The following is a 19162-nucleotide window of genomic DNA, read 5'->3' as shown; positions in this document are numbered from 1 at the left end:
CAGGGGAAAAGGGCCTAACTGACTGCAGCCTGTCAACACACCTTGTATTTAGACAACACGGTGCAAATCCTGGCAGTGTTCCTGAGTCTTTGTCCATTACATGCTGCTCAAAAGTTAGATTATAATCAAATGAAATACCAAGATGTCTTACAACAGGCTTGATGTGTGCAGACAGGTGTCCAGTAGATGGCGGTAATCGACTGCTTGTGCTGTTGGGGCCCAAGGTTGAAAAACTAACTTTTTGTAACTTACTTACATAAATCTTACAATATTTGAACTTGAGAATGTTGTTAGAGCTCCATTTGTGTTGTTTCTCTCTCTCTACTAATTAGGCTGTGGTATAAAGAAGTCAGCATAGTGAGATTAGTGAGTTTAACAGACGGGGATGTACGTGTCGAGTGAATCACTGAAAAACCTCTGAATTTGTTTTTCATCAGTACTGCGTGGGTATGTGCTCTGTTTGACCTTGAAACCCCTCTCACTGACACCTGCTTTCCCAATTTTGGAGCATGAATGTGCTCAGTACAATTAATGACAAGCTTAGAAATTACAATTAGACATAAATGTCTGTATCTTCTGTTTAAATGTACAGCTGTGACACAAACTTAATGCAAAAACATGAATAGAAACACTCGTGACACCTTTTATTCACTAAAAATCTTGTACGAACACTGTATCTTGGCATAACATATTATACGTAATATGATATAACCAGTGTCCTTGTGATAAGTTAATAAAATTGTTAAGTAAACTGTAAAATCATATATTTGGTCCCTGGCCATTTACATTTCCTCTTCAACCCTAAAGCTAACACAGAGGAAATGCTCTGCCGGTAAAAACATGGATTTCAATCATATCGTTTGTCTCAGTTCATACAAAAGACAAAATGTCCATCTAAAACATATCAAAACCCTATAAAACACAGTCCCACATCCCATGAGTTTTGCTGTGGTAACTTAGTGTTGTAATGTGAAAGATTGTGCAATAATTTCCCTGGTCAGGTTTGGCTGATACAAAGTGCAAGGAGGTGCAACAATTTCTTATGACGGGACAAAGGGCAACTACGAGCGGTTGTGCAACTGATGGCCAAAAAAACAAAAATGGAGGTAGTTTGTCACTTTTGAACGTCATAACAGTCCAACGATGGCAGGTCAGACGTGCCACTGATCACACTATTGTTGCTACAATGCCAGACTGTGCCGGGACAGTTTCTGTGTCAGTCATCGAGGAGGTTCTCTGACTCCGTCTGCAGAAGCGCTGCCTCCACACTGTCTGTGTGCCTGAGACCCTCCAGCTCAGCTGCGAGGAGAACCTCCAGAACAGAGGGCTGGAAAGAGGGAAGAACATGACGGAAGAGAAACAATAACACTATGTTTATTTTAGCTGCGTTAAAGGTCATACCTGCAATCTAGAAAAGACCAGCTGCACGCCACGCAGTTTGAACTGTCTCAGCACGTTCCTGAGCTCGCTGATCACTGTGTAATCGATGATGCTGACGTGATGACAGTCCAGAACCAGTGACCGAGGCGGAGACGCTGAGGGTGGGGAGAGGAGGGGTTAGTTAAAGAAGGAAAAAAAATGAAAGAGACAAGGTGGTGAAGATGAGACCAAATCCTTACCGCTCAGAGCATGGCTGTGTATGACATGGCTGAGGTATTCTGCGGCGGGAAAACTTAGTCCACTGTTCAACTCCACCACTAGTGCGCCATGGTCAGACACCTGCATTCAACAGGCAGCGTGAGACACTGAGCTTTTAGTTCAGAGATGTTCATCCCTCTGCTCCACAGTGGAGTGAGAATGTCAACAGTCCTGCAGGTGGCGCTACAGTAGCAGTATAAAGTTTGAAAATCCAAGTCATTCAAAACATGCTCCACCATTGAACCGCTCACCAGTTTCTGAAGTTTCAGAAGTCCATCCCTCGGACTTTCTCAAAAATGAAATCAAACTACTCTCTCTGTATCAAACTTCAATTATTTAACCAAAACAAATACATCACACACACGACAGTGAAGTTCTTTAGTTTAAGGATGCTCAGGTGTCTTCTTGTAGTGATAGACACATTCACACACCTGTTGGGGTCGTTGAGACGTGATGTTTAACCATAGTTACTCCCCTCAGTGCAATATCTTGTATGTGGAATCCCCCCCTCAATGTTTAAATGGGGTAATTTATTCTAAAATGACGGTCTTCTTAACGGTCTATTGTACATTTTTTCTATATTTGCAAATTGCTAGTTGTTAATAATGCATATTTATTTATATTGTGAAAGTTCATTATGTCTCCTGATTGAACTTTGTTCACAGAGGCGTCAGATTTGACTCATGGAGGCAGTGGAGACATCAGGTGACAGTTCTGAGGAAGGCGGCAGACGCACACCGAACATATTTATTTATTTCATTACCTGTCACTTTGTTACTGTCTGATTACACCATATATTTCTCAGTTAGAGGACGAAGAATGGATTATCTTATCATGTCTTAGCTTATAAAAACATAATGGTTACCTTGATTTGGGGTCTTGCCATGTTGTACAGTAGCAGGACTCCAGATACGGCAACGCCGCCTACGATGCCGTACTGCACCTGCCAGAAACTCAGCAAGAAGGTCACGAAAAAAGGCAGCAGGTCCAGCTCTGTGGAAGTCACCAGATTGCAATCACACAGATAAACAGACACAAACAGATCAATGTGAGGAGCGGTGAGGTGTCATACTGAGCAAAGACCTACTGCGTATCCTCCACATCTTAGCCACAACACAGTAATCCACCATGGGAGCGACTGCACAGATGATTACGGCAGCCAGTGAAGCTTTTGGGATGTAGTAGAAGGCCGGCATGAGGAACGCCAGGGACAGCAGCACTACCACACCTGCAAAAACACCAAGAGTGTAAATACACGCCGTATGATCATGTGTGTGATGTTTAACTGGCCCTGAATACAAATAAGAGATCATAGTGTTATGGCATCGAAGGGAATGATGATCCTTTTCAACAGTAAGCACACAAAATCTTTCTGTGACTTCTCTATCATTGATGGTTCATAAGCACAGTGCAGTTATTTAATTTTGGGAAATGACAGACAATCAATATTGATCTTTTATGTCTATGTAAAAAAAACAAAAAACCAACAACAAACAAAAAGCAACCTGACCTATGTTACCACATTGGGCAGGTGAGCTTTTGTTTCCTGGGATGTAACTGGGTTTGTTGTTTTAAGTCACATTAATGAGCTGGTTAAGGGGTGTGAATGCAAATGTTAGTTAAATATAACTAAAATGTGATGCATTTAAATACTATGCGAGTTAAACACAATGTGACACATTTGAAAGAAAACAACCGTGTGGTTAAAACCGGTGAAAACCGTAAAAACACATTTACTGTTTATCCACTTACATGATGCATTTTCATCATCGTCAAGCTCAAAGCTCAACGTCTTTGCTGTACATGCACTAAAAGTGGTGTTTGCGTGTGTGTTTTTTTGGAGTGAAATCCAGTGAAGACTTCCTTTTGCACATTTAAAACCAGAACCTTGCAACAGTGAGGGGCCACTTGACAGTCTCTGTTTAATGTTGTTTTGTATTCTGCCTGTTTATGCCTGTAGAGAGGGAAGAGGAAGCGACAACAGACAGGTGGCGCTGAGGTGTGATACCGCTGACCACCACGGGAGGGCGTGACAGAGTAAACTAAATGCTGAGGAGCAAGACTCACTGGTGACGATTCCTCCAGCTGGCGTGCACACACCAGTCTGGGAGTTCACCGCTGTCCTGCATGAGAAGAGAAAACAGGGCACTGTAAATATTTGATCTCTGACGTCGCTCCATCTCTCTCTCTCCAATACACACACACTATTTTCACTGTGTTGACTTCTGCCTCATTAAGACCAGGTTTTGGTCTCGATGAGGACTACTGGTCCTGACGGGGTCAGTTTTTATGCCAGAAAAGGTCCTATAGAGGTGACAAATACAAGTGAACACACACACACACACACCTACCTGCCAAAGCTGCCAGTGACAGGGTAAGCTGACACAAAGGAGCCCATGATGTTGGTCACACCAATTGCCAGCAGCTCCTGGTTGGCATCAATCCTGTAGTCGTTCTGACTGGCTGAGAACAAACAGGAAATTAGAGTCAGATACTAGTTTGACGACACATTCATTCTTTTAGCTTCCTTGACTCTTGACTTCCTTGATGCTGAAAGGTTCGGCATCATTAGAGCCACAGTGAACGCGTCACTTAACACACTCACCAAAGGCTTTCGCAATAGCAATGCTCTCCAACAGACCCATGAGGGGAATCACAGCGAGTCCGCCCCCAAAGCCCTGCACAACAAAAACATCAAATCAGCCGTTTCTCTTCAGAACTGGAGGGATTTTTTGGGAAGTGAAAGCTGCAACATGTCAAAAGTGATAGTTCTTTACGTCTACAATTTCTCCAAAGGACACAATGGTGCCATTGGCTGTGGTGTCCGAGGTGGATGGGGGTCTGAATGGTGGGAGCCCCTGGGAAGTTTTTCCAGTGATCGTGAACACGTGATGACCATAGGCCTCCCAAGAAAATGCAATGAGAGACGCGGCCACAACCACCAGAGCGTTACGCACTGTCCGAGACAGATAAGGGAAGGGACAAATGGGGGGAAAAAAAGAGGAAAGTTTTACAAAAAGCAGACAAAGTTATCCTTTAAATGACATGACACACACACACACACACACAGGTACTGACTCGTAGCAACAGCCCACACAAGTTTCCTGGCCAGTCTGGAGTAGGCAGGTACAGGACCAGAGTCCAGTCTCATCTTCATACACATCAACATCACCAGGAGTGTGAGACAAAGCAGACCCAGGACCACATCTCCCACCCTGGCCTCTGGGATCTTGTAGAAGGTGTAATAAACCTCCAGGTAGAACTGGTGGGGGATGCCTTGAAGCCCCAGAATATTCTACAGACAGAAACAGCAGCACATCTATTAACAACACATTATTACAATAATGACGAGTTGCAAACATGCTTGTGAACAAAAGGAGTTCGATAGAAACGGCAACTACAAAACGGGGTTCCTCTGGATTAAGTTCTGTCCATTTAGCAGAGTAAGACTGCGGTAGTACTTGCTGGTTATGTAAATTAACATGGGTGCATCAGCGTAAGAGTGAGACTGGGATAGATCTAATGCAATGAGGCTGAATCTCACCATCACATGAACATTGTCACCATCTGACTGACAATGCATATAAACTATGATGAATACATGTGTAACTAAATCTTTTTTTTCCCATATTTATATACTCCACGTGCTTCTTTTAGACAAATCCACAATCTGCACAGAATTATTTTCATTGCTTAAAATGTAGTTTAAACTAAATTTAAAGTTTAAACTTCCCAAGCTAAAGGTAGCATCTTCAAATAGCTTATAAACGTGACAAAATAAATAAAAATACGATTTTCTTGTATTACTACCAATAATTCATCAATCCAAAATTGTTTCTTTTACTTTTCTGTTCAATAATTAATCTATTAATGTATTAAAAATTAACAAAGTCAGTGCTCTCTGTTGGATCAACTGTATGCAATAAAATGTGAAGACTGTGAATAAAAGTAACCTGTCTCATGACGGTCTATTGCTGTCTTCTTTTTACTTTTAATTGTTGACGTGCAAAGTCATGAGTTAAAACTAAACTGTCTATAAAGACATTTATAGAGCATGTGTGTCTGTGTGTGTGTGTGTGTGTGAGTGTGTTCACCTTGACCTGTCCAAATCCGATGGTTACTGCAGCAGCACAAGTGAAGCCTTTTATTACAGGGAAAGAAATGAAGTCTAAAAGAAAACCTGCGGAAGACAAACACAGCTGTAAAAGAAAAAGAAAAAAAAGACAGCCCAAAGCTTTGTTATATCCATGGATTTCACTAAAACATTGCGGTTACAGCACAGGAAGTTATAGATGTGGTGGGAGGAAGTGGAAGTTGCTGTTTTCCGTCTATTCTGATTCAAAGTACTATCACAAGGTTTCCACATGACCATCAGCAGCCCTCCCCTCACCTAATCTCAGTAATGCCATTACAGCCTGGATGAGTCCACAGAGGAGGCTGAGAAGCACGGCACGGTGCGGTTGCCCCCCCACCACGGAGAAACACAGGAGGGACATGATGGCTGTGGGACCCAGTGTCACGTCCTTAGAAGTCCCCAGGACGGTGTAGATGAATCCCCCCATGAAGGCGGAGTAAAGTCCATACTGTGGAGAGCAATGAAAGAATGAAATAAATGAGGTGCAACTTGATGGATGGGCGCTTTGCTCTTTTACTGGAGCTGGAGAGTTTTAAAATATGTTTATATAGTTATATAGTTTATGCATTAAAACCATGGTTCCCAACCAGAGATCACATGGAGGGGAGATTAATATAATTATATTTTTGCATCCCAATCAGACACTCTACTGGATAATTAGATAATTAGTATCACCCAAATAAAAACTATAATTTTTTGGTCCACCTTTCACTTTATTAAGCTATTTATCGCCAACACCTGATCACGTTCCTATGTGATCAGGTGTTATGTGAGAAATGTAAAAGTACCAAAGACTCACTGGGATCAAAAAAAGAGCTGTGAGACCAGATTTTGGTCTGTGAGAACTGCTGTTTACTTTTCTCTAGTGAATTAACATAATATTTCATACTCATGTCGCAGTAGATGTAGACGTACATTTTCTTCATTCGGCGTAAACGTAAAGTAAATAATAGTTGTAGGGGCGCCGCCAGCATAGAATTCAAGGAGGTAGCAGCCGATTGAGCCAAATGTTGTTAGTCGTATCGACAGATCCTGGTGTGTTTCCCAACATCCGATAATAAAGCTAATATCTGCCGATAATGCAGATGTCGTGCAGATAATATCGTGTGTTCCTAGTATTCGTCACTAATAAATCATGTCATCAACCCACGCTGCTGCAATCCCATTCAGTCTTTTGTGATTGTTGATTGTTTTGTTTGAGAGACTGCATGCAGCAGAAATCACATATTGTGCATTTAAATGACTAGATCGTTGATTAAAAAGAGACTTCTGGAGAAACTTAGAATCTAAATAGAAAGACTAGCGGGGACTCACCTGCACAGGAAGGCCAGCGACTTCAGCGTAAGCCAGTGCCTGTGGTACAGTTGTCAGCCCAACAGTGAGTCCAGCCAGCAGGTCCATCTGAAGCCACTTCAGCTTGTACCTGGGCAGCCATGAGAGGATGGGTATCCAGGCCTTCAGGGTGTTGCAGGAGCAGCAACGCCAGGCCGACACTGGTCTCACCACAAGCCGGTTCATTGTATTGTACCTGGAGGGCAGCCCAAATTTTATCCTAGTTTATCCTATTCAAATGTTTGCATGAGCTGGCTGGTTGAATATAGGCTACTTACGAAGAGCAGTCAAGTCTTCTCCTCTGAATTAAATGTCACTCGCGGGCTTTCTGGAGGAGCTGCTCAGTGTCTCGCATTGGGGGTAAAGACAAGAAAGCAGTGCTCTGTGCATATACACGTGTCAGTTTGGCTGTGTGCTTCTCTGGATAAATACACGGCAAAGCAAGGGGACTGAGTTCCATGTCTTCAGATGCATGTTGTGATCTGTGTGTGAAAGTGTATGCATGATTAGCGTCACCTCACTGACACTCTAAACCTGTGACACTCCATCTTAGACATTGGTGCCTTTCTAATCGTCGGATCATATGACTCCTACAAACACAAAAGGGACTGACAAAGGCATGTTCCCACAAATGTTCCTCTCTGTTCCTCTCTCATTTGTATCCCAATTCATTCCAATTTTTCCTCAATATTCTTCTGAAAATGGTCCAGCAACAAAATGATAACCCCTAACCCTAACCCCGCACTAACAACTGGAAGAAGGAGAACAATTTAAATATAACAAGTGAGTCAGGAAAAGAATATAATACACAAAATAAATATAATGAATCACGGAATAAAAAAACAACACAAAACAATGGAATGCAAAACAAAAGGGCAGACTCACGTACGCAGTGATAGAGACAGAATAGAGCAGAGAAAACTACAACAAAATAGAATAGAATGGAAAACCACAGATTGAATAAATCAAAGCAGGAAAACAAATCACAGTGAAACCAACACAATAGAATAAGAAGAATATAAACAACTTGAAGAAAATATAGTAGAAACAGCAGAGTACAACAGGACTGTACATAATTTACACTAAAAAAACAAATAAAAATGGAAGAGAAAAAAGTCACACAACAGAAAAGAACTAGAATAGATCACATTAGAAACAACAGAACAGAATAGACACAGAATACAATAGATCAGACAAATACAACAGAATAGATTAGAATAGAATTAACAAATAACAGAACAGAACAAAGTGTCAAACTAAACAATAGAATAGAACATGATACAGTCAGAGCAGAATAGTACAGAAACACGACAGAATAGAATAGCAAACTACGACAGTAAAAGACAGTAGAAGTCTCACCCTGTCTCAGCACTGATTTTGTCCCATGTCATTTCTCTCTCAGTGTCTTCTGCTTTTTGTTGTTGTTGTTGCAGAAACCACTTCTCCCTTGACTCTGGTGAAGCACAGACTCAAGCCAGACGAGAATTTCCTGCTTTCGCACGTCAGGTGACCTCCGTCATGTGACCACTCCCCGGTTGTTGTAGCTGGAGGAACATGTCTGCGGCAGTTGCTAATGTAGCTGCGTTTATAGCTCCGCCAGCTTCTGTGGCCGTTTATGTTCACTTTAAATGTCACACTCAGCCCTAAAAGTGGCCGAGATATAAACAACAGTGCAGGAAGTTAGTCTTCATCATCTTCATCATCATCATCATCATGCATCTGGAGTGGTTCTTTCTCATTCTGGCGTCATGTTGCGCTGCCGTGGAGGCAAAGAGAAGAAATGTTCTCCTGATAATTGGTGAGTTTTACATTTCTGTCCACTCACCAACGCGTCTCGTAACCCCGCAGCCAGTTTGTGACTTCACAAGTAAATCTAGTTATTTCTTCCTTGCACCACAAACTACACAATGTAGTTAAAATGTCATCACACTCCATCCTTTACCTTTCGAGATGTGTTTGAGAAGAGCACCGACTTGACAAACGCAGCCAATAACATCAATTGTGAAAACCCTTAACCCTTTGAAGTCAATCAAATGACTGACAGTTCCTGTCTTGTGCGAGGTCAAAGGAAAACTAAAGTATAAATCACCACTAAATGAATCATCCTGAGGATCATTTGCTGCTCACTGATATGCAGCAGAGCCGACAACAAACAGAGACTTAAAGCAAATGTTAAATGTAATCACCGGACAGTGTAGCAGCATGGCTGCAACCTTTCTGTTTTCTTTGTTTTTTTTTTGTTTTTTTTATCTCAAACAAATATCAGCTGTTTACTGTTTAGTTTCATCAGAGGCTGCTCAGGCACAAGGTCTTTACACTGTTCACTGTTTTCTCTCCTTCAGCTGATGATGCAGGTTTTGAGACAGAGGTGTATAACAACTCTGTGGTCCACACGCCGCACCTCCGCTCTCTGGCCCAGCGCAGCCTGGTGTTCAGCAACGCCTTCACATCTGTCAGCAGCTGCTCCCCCAGCAGGTCGACTATCCTCACTGGCCTGCCGCAGGTAACACACACACACACACACACACACACACACACACACACACTGGTTTGGCCTTCTCTGCATGGACACTCATAGCCCAGTGATCTTGTGATCAAACTCAGTTGGGCCACATTTTCAACTGAGAAATTTAGCTGGGCCAGACGTTTTCCTCAGCCACTAAACTGCATGTAAGGCACATCAAAATGTGCATAAAAATAATAAAAGTACTTACACTAAAAGTAAGTACTACAGTTAATCGACTGATCGATTATTAATCGATTACTAAATAAATCAAACAATTTTGATAATCGATTAATCGGTTCAAAGCCTTTTTTCATGATTAAAACACTAGCACTGAACTTATCCAGTTCCTCAGAAATGAGGTTCTGCCTCATAAGGACCAGATTTTGGTCTCCACGAGGACTACTACAACTTCAATCCTTGTTCACAGCCTCGTCACTTCCTGCATTGACTACTGTAACTCTCTCCTCTCTGGTCTCCCTCACAAATCCCCCCATAAACTTCTGCTGGTCCAGAATTCAGCACCCCCCCATTCCACCACATCACATCCATCCTACAACAACTCCACTGGCTAGCTCCCGGTTAGTCTCAGAACTCAATTCAAAGTCCTCCTGGATGCTTTCTAGGCCACCCACAACCTCGCCCCTCCGTATCTCTCCACCTCCTCCCACTCCTTCAGATCCTCTTTCAGCCGCTGTGCTCCCCATCTCTGGAATTCACTCCCACCGGAATGCTGACTCTCTTCCCCGTCTTCAAATCCAGACTCAAACCCCACCTGTTCAAAATAGCCTGCTCTCTGTAGTTTCACTCCATTATGATCTGTTTCCTGTGTAGTCCTGACAAGGTCAGTATTTATGCTCTCATTTGTCCAGTTGTGAGTTGTGTTTGTTCTGTGTTTGTTCAGCATCAGAATGGCATGTACGGGCTTCACCAGGGAGTCCATCACTTCAACTCGTTTGACGGCGTACAAAGTCTGCCACTGCTCCTCAGCCAGGCTGACATACACACAGGTTAATAACAGACGCACCAATGTATCCTATGTCAACACACACACACACACTTATGTTTTACTCTCATTCCTGCAGGAATAATTGGGAAGAAGCACGTCGGCCCTGGGTCTGTATATCCTTTTGATTTCGCTTACACCGAGGAGAACGGCTCTGTGCTCCAAGTGGGGAGGAACATCACCCGCATCAAACTCTTGGTACGCAAGTTTTTCCAGACCCACAAAGAGGAGGCTGTTGAGCGAAGGCAAGAGAAAGAAAAGGCTGAAGGAGACGGTGATGACAACAGGGACGAAGAAAGGCCATTTTTCCTCTATGTTGCCTTCCATGACACGCACCGATGTGGACACTCACAGCCCCAGTATGGAGCCTTCTGTGAGAAGTTTGGTAACGGTGAAATGGGCATGGGACGAATACCTGACTGGACACCAGAATATTACACACCGGAACAAGTAAAGGTCAGTGACATATAGATTTTTAACACATCCGTATGTAGACTATCCAATTGCTTGTGAGAACACAACACAACACATTATTTAGTATTAATGACAATTCAACTTTTAGTCTCCACAGAAGCGTAACACTGTCCTCGCCTCGTGTATTTCAGGTTCCTCCTTTTGTGCCAGACACACCTGCAGCTCGGGCCGACTTGGCTGCGCAGTACACCACAGTCAGCAGGCTGGACCAGGGTGCGTACCAGGGCCTCGATGACTCCTCATATTTTCAGATCAAACTTCTCTGTCAATAAAGCCGAAGTCGAGTGGACAAGTCGTTCGATGACGTCAATCACATTGACACAGCGGAGGAGCGCAGCTGTACAGCGAACAATGAGCGAAGTTTATTAAAGTTCTCTGTAACATTAACAGTCCATATGGTACGGTAAAGGGCACTTTCAAAAAAAAAAAGAAAAAGAATCAACATGCCTTCTCGAAGACATTTAAACAAAACGACAGGCGTCTGACAGCACACGCACAGTCAAGTGAACGGTAGGCGCGGGAAATTGTTCAGACGAAATATGACCCTATCTGCTTTCCATACACCCGGCCGCCCTATGCCCACCAACCAGGTACCCAACTCTCAATTAAATCAGAGAGATTGCATTGTGTACACAAGCACACACACAGAGCAAGAGAGAGAGGGTAAAAAAACATATGTCGACTTGTGCCACTGACTTTTCTGTTAACGCCCTAGTGAGTAACAACACCCACCCGTGCACAATACTAGGATACACTCACCAGCCACGTCTGTTTCACCTGTTCGTCAGCCAGTCACATGGCAGATGTAGTCAAGACGACCTGCTGAAGTGGAAAGAAATGTGATTTAAGTGAGTGAGTTTGACCATTTGTTGTCAGACAGGATTGGTCTACGTGTTTCAGAAACTGCTGACGTGCTGGGATTTTCCTCACACAACGATATCTAGGGTTTTACAGAGGCAGGTTTGAAAACAACAGATAATATCCAGTGAGGGCCGTTCTCTGGAGGAAAAGGCCTTGTTGATGCTAGAGGTCAGAGGAGGTCGACCAGACTGGGTTTGAGACGACAGAAAGGCGACAGGAACTCAAATAAGCGGTCATTACATAAAGAAGTGGCCAGTGAGTGGAAGTGGAAGTTTCTTGTTTAACACTGAGCTGTAATGGTGCACATTTTTGTACTGCAGGTATCGGGTTAGTTCTCCAGGAGCTCAGGGATGCTGGTTATGAAAATGAAACTTTGGTCATCTACAGCTCGGACAACGGCATCCCCTTCCCAAATGGCAGAACCAACCTGTACCGCTCCGGCACGGCAGAGCCTATGCTGGTGTCTTCTCCAGAGCACAGGGAGCGATGGGGGGACACCAGCCAGGCCTACGTCAGTCTCTTAGGTAAGAACAGGAGGCTGAGTACAATGTACAGTGTAAGCAGGTTTGTAGATTTCCTTCTTTTCCTTTATCAATAGTTATTTCTTGTACGTGATAAGTCACACTTTGTCAAATGGTGTTTTTTTACTAAAGAAGTCAAGTCCAAAAACAATAAAAATAATTTTGTGTAAGAGAAATTTTGCTTGTCACCCTGTGACCTCTCAGACTTATCTTTGAAGCTCCTGCAGAGTCTTTTTTACCGGGTTAGGAACTATGATTCGGGTGTATATCTGATGTGCATAAATCAGATCGGCCACAAGAGGGAGACTGAACAACGATGCTTCAGCCCAGATACATTTGGATAAAGTAAAAAAAGATAAATAAATAAATAAATAAACCAGAACTCCTCAGTTTTTTTCCCTCAGGAATTCTATGTAAAATTAAAAATACATAATTAAAAACAAGATTAACATCATAGACAAAACAGAATAAGATGTTTAAAAGCTATTTGTACGAATCCTGATGCTCCGGTCCTGCTCCCCTGAGGGCAGGGTTAGATTTAAAAGACCATGGCTAAGATGGAAAGGATATGTGATTGTTTTACCTGCTTTAATTACATTACGATGTAACCTGTGGGGGTTATTTAGCTTGACTTATGTCTGTAGTTTGAAACATTTAAAGTTAATATTTGTATCTGTGTATTTGCTGCTTCTTCTGGGAAAAACCAGAGGTGATGCATTTTACAGACGCTCCACTGTTTAAGTAAGAGAGGAAGGAAAGACGCCTGTTATTTGTTCACTGTTTCATTTTAGTTCTAATTATCTAATTTCCTCACTCTGTGTTTAGTTTTCAGGGTTTTTTTCTTTCTAAAAAAATGTCTTTATATTTTGGCAGACATCACTCCCACCATCCTGGACTGGTTCTCTGTTCCCTACCCGTCCTACAGCCTCCCGGGCAGCAGCCCCACCACCCCGGTCCATCTCACCGGCCGCTCTTTACTGCCCGCTCTGGTCACGGAGCCCAGCCACTGGCACACCATCTATGCCAGCCAGTCCCTCCACGAGGTCTGAGTGCATCCGATAATAGATTGATAAAGCGTTATTGGCATCGCACAAGTACAATGAGATTAGGTGACTGTTCTTTCCAGTGCAAAGAACAAGAATGTAAAACTAGCTCATTTAAGTAGGGTGCAACTCACCAAAATGGCTGACTTCCTGTTATATAATATAATATCCTGTATAATATAATATAATTTGCTGTTTTACAAAAAATAGTTAAGCACATCATTATTTCTTGATGAAAATGTCAAATTATAGTTGTTTACTTGCATTCCTGAACAGAGAAATTAGCTTTAGTGGTTGAATGTTATGCTTATGATTAATTTCTGACTTCTTAGAGAAGAAGCCCAGTGAGCCGGCTCAGATTTAATGTATAAAAAGGTGAAATCAATACAAGTTTTTAATTGTTTTAACAACTTTTTGAAAGATTTCTACACATGTCAATGTCAGGCGGCGAATGTAAGAATATAGATGGACACAAACACCAATGACTAACAGAGACGGATGTTTAAATCATGAAGGATTCAAACTCAGGGGCACACACTTGAACTGCTGTCATTTTGATTCCAGGTGACCATGTACTATCCAACCCGCTCTGTCCACCAGGGGGCGTACCACCTTCTCCACAACCTCCACTACCGCATGCCCTTCCCCATCGACCAGGACCTGTACGTGTCACCCACCTTCCAGGACCTGCTGAACCGCACCAGGCTAAGTCAGCCCACACACTGGTTCAAGAGCCTGGAGCAGTATTACCACAGAGCGCGCTGGGAGCTGTACGACTGCAGGTCTGTCACAGCCGCTCTCGCACTTTGTTTATTTTTTGTTTGTCTGCTCAGAGGAAGGCAAAATGTTCTCTTATGGTTCTCTGATAAGATGTCGTCAGTGACACTCTTCTTCATCAAGCAGAGAGCTCACATGGTCCTCGGTGGACAGCATGATGCTCCACTGAGTTAAACCTGCGGCAGGTTATTGATTTAGTGACAGAGAAATGTCCACACACCTGCTGCCATGAAGGACAGAAGGCAAATGTCCATATTTAAGGGAGGGAACAAGGGTGATTCTCCTGCTTCAATTTGGTGCTTTCCAAAAAACAGCAAAAGCATCATAATGTCATATAAGCCTGCGTTGATATTATGGGTGAAGTAAAAGTACCACTATTATGATAAATTTTTATTTAAGTACAAGTAAATGTACTGGTTTAAAAATGTACTCAAGTTAAAGTGAAAAAGTAGCTGGTTTAAAAGTTACTTAGTTACTTTTTTAACAAGGTTGGGGTTCTTTCTTGTGTCGTGCAAAAAGGACAAGGGGACACAAATCTCAGTCAACATGGGTCAAAGGTCACAAATGCTTCAACTCACTTTAGCTCACTCAGGGAAACTTAATTAACACCAATTTACTTGTCTTCATCATTTACCTGTCCTCTGTCCTCATCATTCATTCACTTGTCCTCATCATTCACTACTACATACATACATACATACATACATAATAATGTATATCAATATGGCACTTCTTCAGCTGTTCATTAATTTACATTAGACATCAAGATTCTATTACATTAATAATTGTTTGAATGCATTTAAGGAAGACATATATTATTATATATTTCATACTATTCCAACCATGTCATTTATTTACTGTACGTATATCCGTCTATAAATCAGCCCACATTTACGTGTCTATGCAAGAGTTAGGATGTCTCTATAGTGAACATGTGATAACACAGTGTAGATGTAGCGCTTGTAAATACTAAATAAATGTAGATGGATCAAATTGTGAGTTTTTTTTGTCGCTCTGGTCCAGAGTCTGACATTTACAAATGCTTCACCGACACAGGGCAGACCCACAGGAAGTGAGAAACCTGGCGTCGGACCCGTCACACGGCGCTGTGCTCGAGAGCCTGAGGCAGAGTCTGCAGAAGTGGCAGTGGGAGACAGGCGACCCATGGGTCTGTGGACCAGACTATGTCCTGGAGGACAAACTAGAGCCTCACTGCAGACCGCTCTACAACGGACTCTAATGGCACTTTTACTCCTCCTGATTGACGTGATGTAAATAAATGTGTTCTTTTTGTATTTCTACCTTCATGAATATTAGGATATTTATATTGTGTGTCTTTTTAATGTTAAGAATTAAAACAATATTTTGGTTTCAACATTTCCAGACATCGTTTCTTGATAATTTCATCATTGCAATCAGTGCTTTTTCCTTATCTGGGTCTATACAGTTCAGGTCTTGTTTCCCATCATCCAGACCTCCTCATAACTCTGTTTCATTGAAACAAAATTAACCTGACGTTCTTGTTGTTTATGTGAACAAATACAGAGAGTCGTTCCTTTTTCTGCCATAATTTCCCTGGCTGTTGTTCTTGGTGGAGTCTGTGATGCAGATGGCCACGAGCCAGAGTCTTTTTTCTTTTTTCAACATCTTTTTTTTGGCAAAAGTGAGACAAGCCTTTATGTTCATTTTGGTCCGCAGTGGTTTTCACCTTGGAACTCCAAGCCTTTGCATGCCATCTTTGCCCAGTCTCCTTCTTATGGTTGAGTCATGAACACTGAGGCAAGTGAGGCCTGCAGTTCTTTAGACGTTGTTCTTGGTTCTTTTCTTTTCTGACCTCTTGGATGAGTCGTTGCTGCGCTATTGGGGTAATTCTTGTAGGCCGGCCACTCCTGGGACGGTTCCCCACTGTTCCATATTTTCTCCATTTGTGAATAATGGCCCTCACAGTGGTTCGCTGGAGTCCCAAAGCTTTGGAAATGGCTTTGTAACCTTTTCAATGACTTTGTTTGTCATCTGTTCCTGAATTTCTTTAGATCGTGGCATGATGTCTTCACTTTATCTGACAGGTTCTAATTAAGTGATCTCTTGATTCAAAGCCTGGGTGTGGCTAGTAAAACTGCACTCAGCTTTCCATACAAAATGTGATAAACCACAGTTCATGATTCTACAGTTACTTTACACATAGGGCCATGTAGGTTTGGATAGTTTTTTTCCACCACTTAAAAACTGCATTTGGTGTTTACTTGGGTTATCTTTGTCTAACCTTTAAATTTGTTTGACAATCTGAAACATTGAAGTGTGACAAAAAAAAGAAATCAGGAAGGGGGCAAACATTTTTCCACAGCACTGTATATGGAGTAACAAAATGTGATCGTATTTGTAATCCGTTAGAGTCAATTTGATATCTTGAATTATAGAACTAGAAAAGTATTATACAAGTAAACAAATGTAATTTCTGTGGCTGTTCTTACTGATCCACTGGTTGGAGCCTTGGTGGAGTTCATGACGCATGACCAGTGAGCTCTGGAAATCAATAAGTGTGCAGGGATTTTATTGATAAAGGCACTTTTTCCCCTCAGAGTCCACTTTGAAGTGAGACAGATTTGAAAACCGTCCATGTAGAAAGCTGTTGAAAGTTAACACAATTTGGACCGCTCAATTATTGACCCATGTTTATTGATGTGCTCATCTTTTTTTCTTTTCTACGCCAATCCGTCCACTTTGTTGAAATTCGTTTGAAGCCACAAAGGCACACGCTTTGATGCACATGTTGCATACAGTACAGTGTTTTTAGTTATTTATTTATACATTTCAGGGATTAAGTGAAAGCAGTGATCAGTGATGAAGAAGATTATGGTGATGAAGGAGAACATTTTGTTTGTCACTGACTGGACAAACCAGCCTGCGTCAGCGCCTATCCTGGTTCACTTCTAGTAATCCATTTCACTTTTACCTCTACAAGCGTCAGAGGAATGACATCCCTGTATATCTCCAGCCCCCTCATACTCCTACACACACACACACACACACACACAGGTTTGCCAAACCCTAACTTTATTCTACCCACAATTCAAATCTTAACCAGTTCCTCAGATAATGAGTCTCATTAGGTCCATGAGACAGAACTAGTCCTGACTTGGTGAGTGTTTACACCAGAAAGATGTCCTAAAGAGGTAACAAATACAAGTGCATACACACACACGCACACACACACGTGCACCACCACCACCCCTCTCATGCCCCCGACACGCCACGAAAAACGGATCGATTGTGATTGGTCTTTTTCCTTCTCCTCCATAAAGACGGGTCATCATCCGCCCACGTCACTTTGGATTTGACGAACGTCCCTGGGTCACGATAACGTCTGCCACGCAGCCTATAAAAGCAGCACAAAGTTTCCCAAACAACCCAGCTAAGCGTATCAGACAGAGCAGACGGAGACATCGCCGTTTTACTTGTGCGTAAAAAAAAACATGGAGAGGTCCGTCAGATTCGCCGTGGTGTGCGTCGGAGTGTCTCTGCTCATCTCTTGCCACCCAGTCGAAGCCTGGTACAAGCAGACGGCCGGGCCCAGTTACTACTCGGTGGGTCGCGCCTCCGGTTTGCTGTCCGGCATCAGGAGGTCGCCGTATGTCCGGAGGTCCGAGACTGGAGAGACGCTGATGGACAGCGGGGAGACGACAGGTAACAACGTGATCTCAGAGACCAACAGGCAGATCTCTCTCCTCAAAAGCATGGTGAGTACAATGAGAACACTGCACTCTTTATTTCTGTTTTGATTGTTTTGTGTTTGTTTTCCACTGATGAGTATGTGGAAAAACAGGCGCGTTCCGATTAAAAATGAAAAGTTTGCAAAAGAAATAAACATTAGATATATAACAGACAGTATTTTTTTTTACTGTATTGAAGGCGAACTCGTGCGTAAAGGCGCGCAGCAGCGACCAGTGGTGCGGGTCAGAGCGCACTCAGCTGCAGGAACCAACGGTCAACCATTGTTATGGATTTGAATGCGCAAAACGCACGAAATAGAAGGAATATTATTGGATTTATTGACACAAACCCACATTATTTTAGCCTCTCATTTTACAAATGGGTGATGGGTCAGTGTGAGGAGACGTATTGATTGACTATGATGGTTTAAAAAGTTTCTAGTATAAACTAAAATGTTTTAAATGACATTTTAAGCATTACTTCTCTGACCACATGTCCTCACCTGCTGCAGGCCATCTGCGTGAAGGACATCTCTCCAAACCTGAAGAGCTGTGAGCTTCTGCGGGACGGGACAGGCACCTTCCAGTGCAAGGCGGATGTCTTCCTCACCCTGGACTCCCTGGACTGCCTGTCCGCGTGAGTCCGGAAGCTGACCAAGCGGAGAAAGTCCTCATCCTCCACCGATCCCCGGGAGCCGATTCTGTGGAAAACGATACAGTGCGATGAAGGAGCGGAAGGATGGATGGATGAGGAGGTTTGGGCTGATGGCGCAGAGGAAAACCCGATAACTGTCGTTAATGGACTGCTGCAGACTCATTTAAAAACAAACGTCGTTTAATTTTGTTTTTTTCCGCTTTGGTTTCTTTGACACCAAAACATGTAAAAGAAAAAGATATAGAAAAAGAAAAAAAAAACTGTTGGACAGAAGTGAGGTGAAACAGTTCTCTCTCCAATTGTATTCCTATCTAAACCCCTGATGTGTATCCACTGCTGTCCAGAAAATTGACTTGTCTGTAGAGATGATTTCCTGGAAATTACTTTAATTTATTTTATTTATTAAAATTAACAAACACTGATAACCTGTTGTGTGGCTTACAATTGTCTTAAAAAGCTAAACAAAAGGTGTTTATATACATATGTATATATCTATGTATAGATATA

At 42.5% G+C, this 19162-nt stretch overlaps 4 protein-coding genes across 5 annotated transcripts in view; 2 read left to right on the top strand and 2 right to left on the bottom strand.

Moving 5' to 3' along the window:
* Positions 1-623: 623 nt before the first annotated feature.
* On the bottom strand, positions 624-8577 carry slc26a11 (solute carrier family 26 member 11). Of its 2 annotated transcripts, none has more exons than XM_044028525.1 (15): positions 8465-8577; positions 7384-7587; positions 7088-7301; positions 6029-6221; positions 5733-5818; positions 4717-4933; positions 4416-4594; positions 4244-4316; positions 3990-4101; positions 3706-3761; positions 2711-2866; positions 2504-2631; positions 1620-1719; positions 1402-1535; positions 624-1327 (listed from the first exon to the last, which is right to left on the bottom strand). In XM_044028525.1, the coding sequence occupies exons 3-15, from the start codon at positions 7289-7291 to the stop codon at positions 1217-1219; spliced, it is 1749 nt and encodes a 582-aa protein (XP_043884460.1). In that variant the 5' UTR covers positions 7292-7301; positions 7384-7587; positions 8465-8577; the 3' UTR covers positions 624-1216. The 2 variants fall into 2 exon arrangements, with proteins under 2 accessions (XP_043884460.1, XP_043884462.1); XM_044028527.1 differs by having other exon boundaries at positions 2726-2866.
* Positions 8578-8651: 74 nt separating this feature from the next.
* Positions 8652-15667, top strand: sgsh (N-sulfoglucosamine sulfohydrolase (sulfamidase)). The gene is made up of 9 exons (XM_044028528.1): positions 8652-8903; positions 9448-9608; positions 10513-10618; positions 10694-11070; positions 11220-11301; positions 12270-12473; positions 13344-13513; positions 14078-14295; positions 15347-15667. Exons 1-9 carry the CDS (start codon positions 8819-8821, stop codon positions 15528-15530), a joined length of 1587 nt encoding a protein of 528 aa, XP_043884463.1. The 5' UTR covers positions 8652-8818; the 3' UTR covers positions 15531-15667.
* Positions 15668-16947: 1280 nt separating this feature from the next.
* The window catches only part of gnav1 (guanine nucleotide binding protein (G protein) alpha v1), a 33301-nt gene continuing 31086 nt past the window's right edge, over positions 16948-19162 (bottom strand). Inside the window, exons 10-11 of the transcript XR_006360580.1 lie at positions 18504-18701; positions 16948-17949 (exon numbers count right to left, since the gene is read on the bottom strand). The gene's annotated coding sequence lies outside the window, so the exon portion shown is untranslated. The remainder of the gene's footprint in view (positions 17950-18503; positions 18702-19162) is intronic.
* npb (neuropeptide B) lies at positions 17741-19080 on the top strand. Its single transcript, XM_044028387.1, has 2 exons — positions 17741-18027; positions 18513-19080. Exons 1-2 carry the CDS (start codon positions 17764-17766, stop codon positions 18639-18641), a joined length of 393 nt encoding a protein of 130 aa, XP_043884322.1. The 5' UTR covers positions 17741-17763; the 3' UTR covers positions 18642-19080.

Source organism: Solea senegalensis, linkage group LG6, assembly GCF_019176455.1.
Source record: "Solea senegalensis isolate Sse05_10M linkage group LG6, IFAPA_SoseM_1, whole genome shotgun sequence".
Classification (NCBI taxonomy): domain Eukaryota; kingdom Metazoa; phylum Chordata; class Actinopteri; order Pleuronectiformes; family Soleidae; genus Solea; species Solea senegalensis.
Note: the sequence above shows the minus strand (reverse complement) of the source record. Positions and strands in the feature narration are given on the sequence as shown.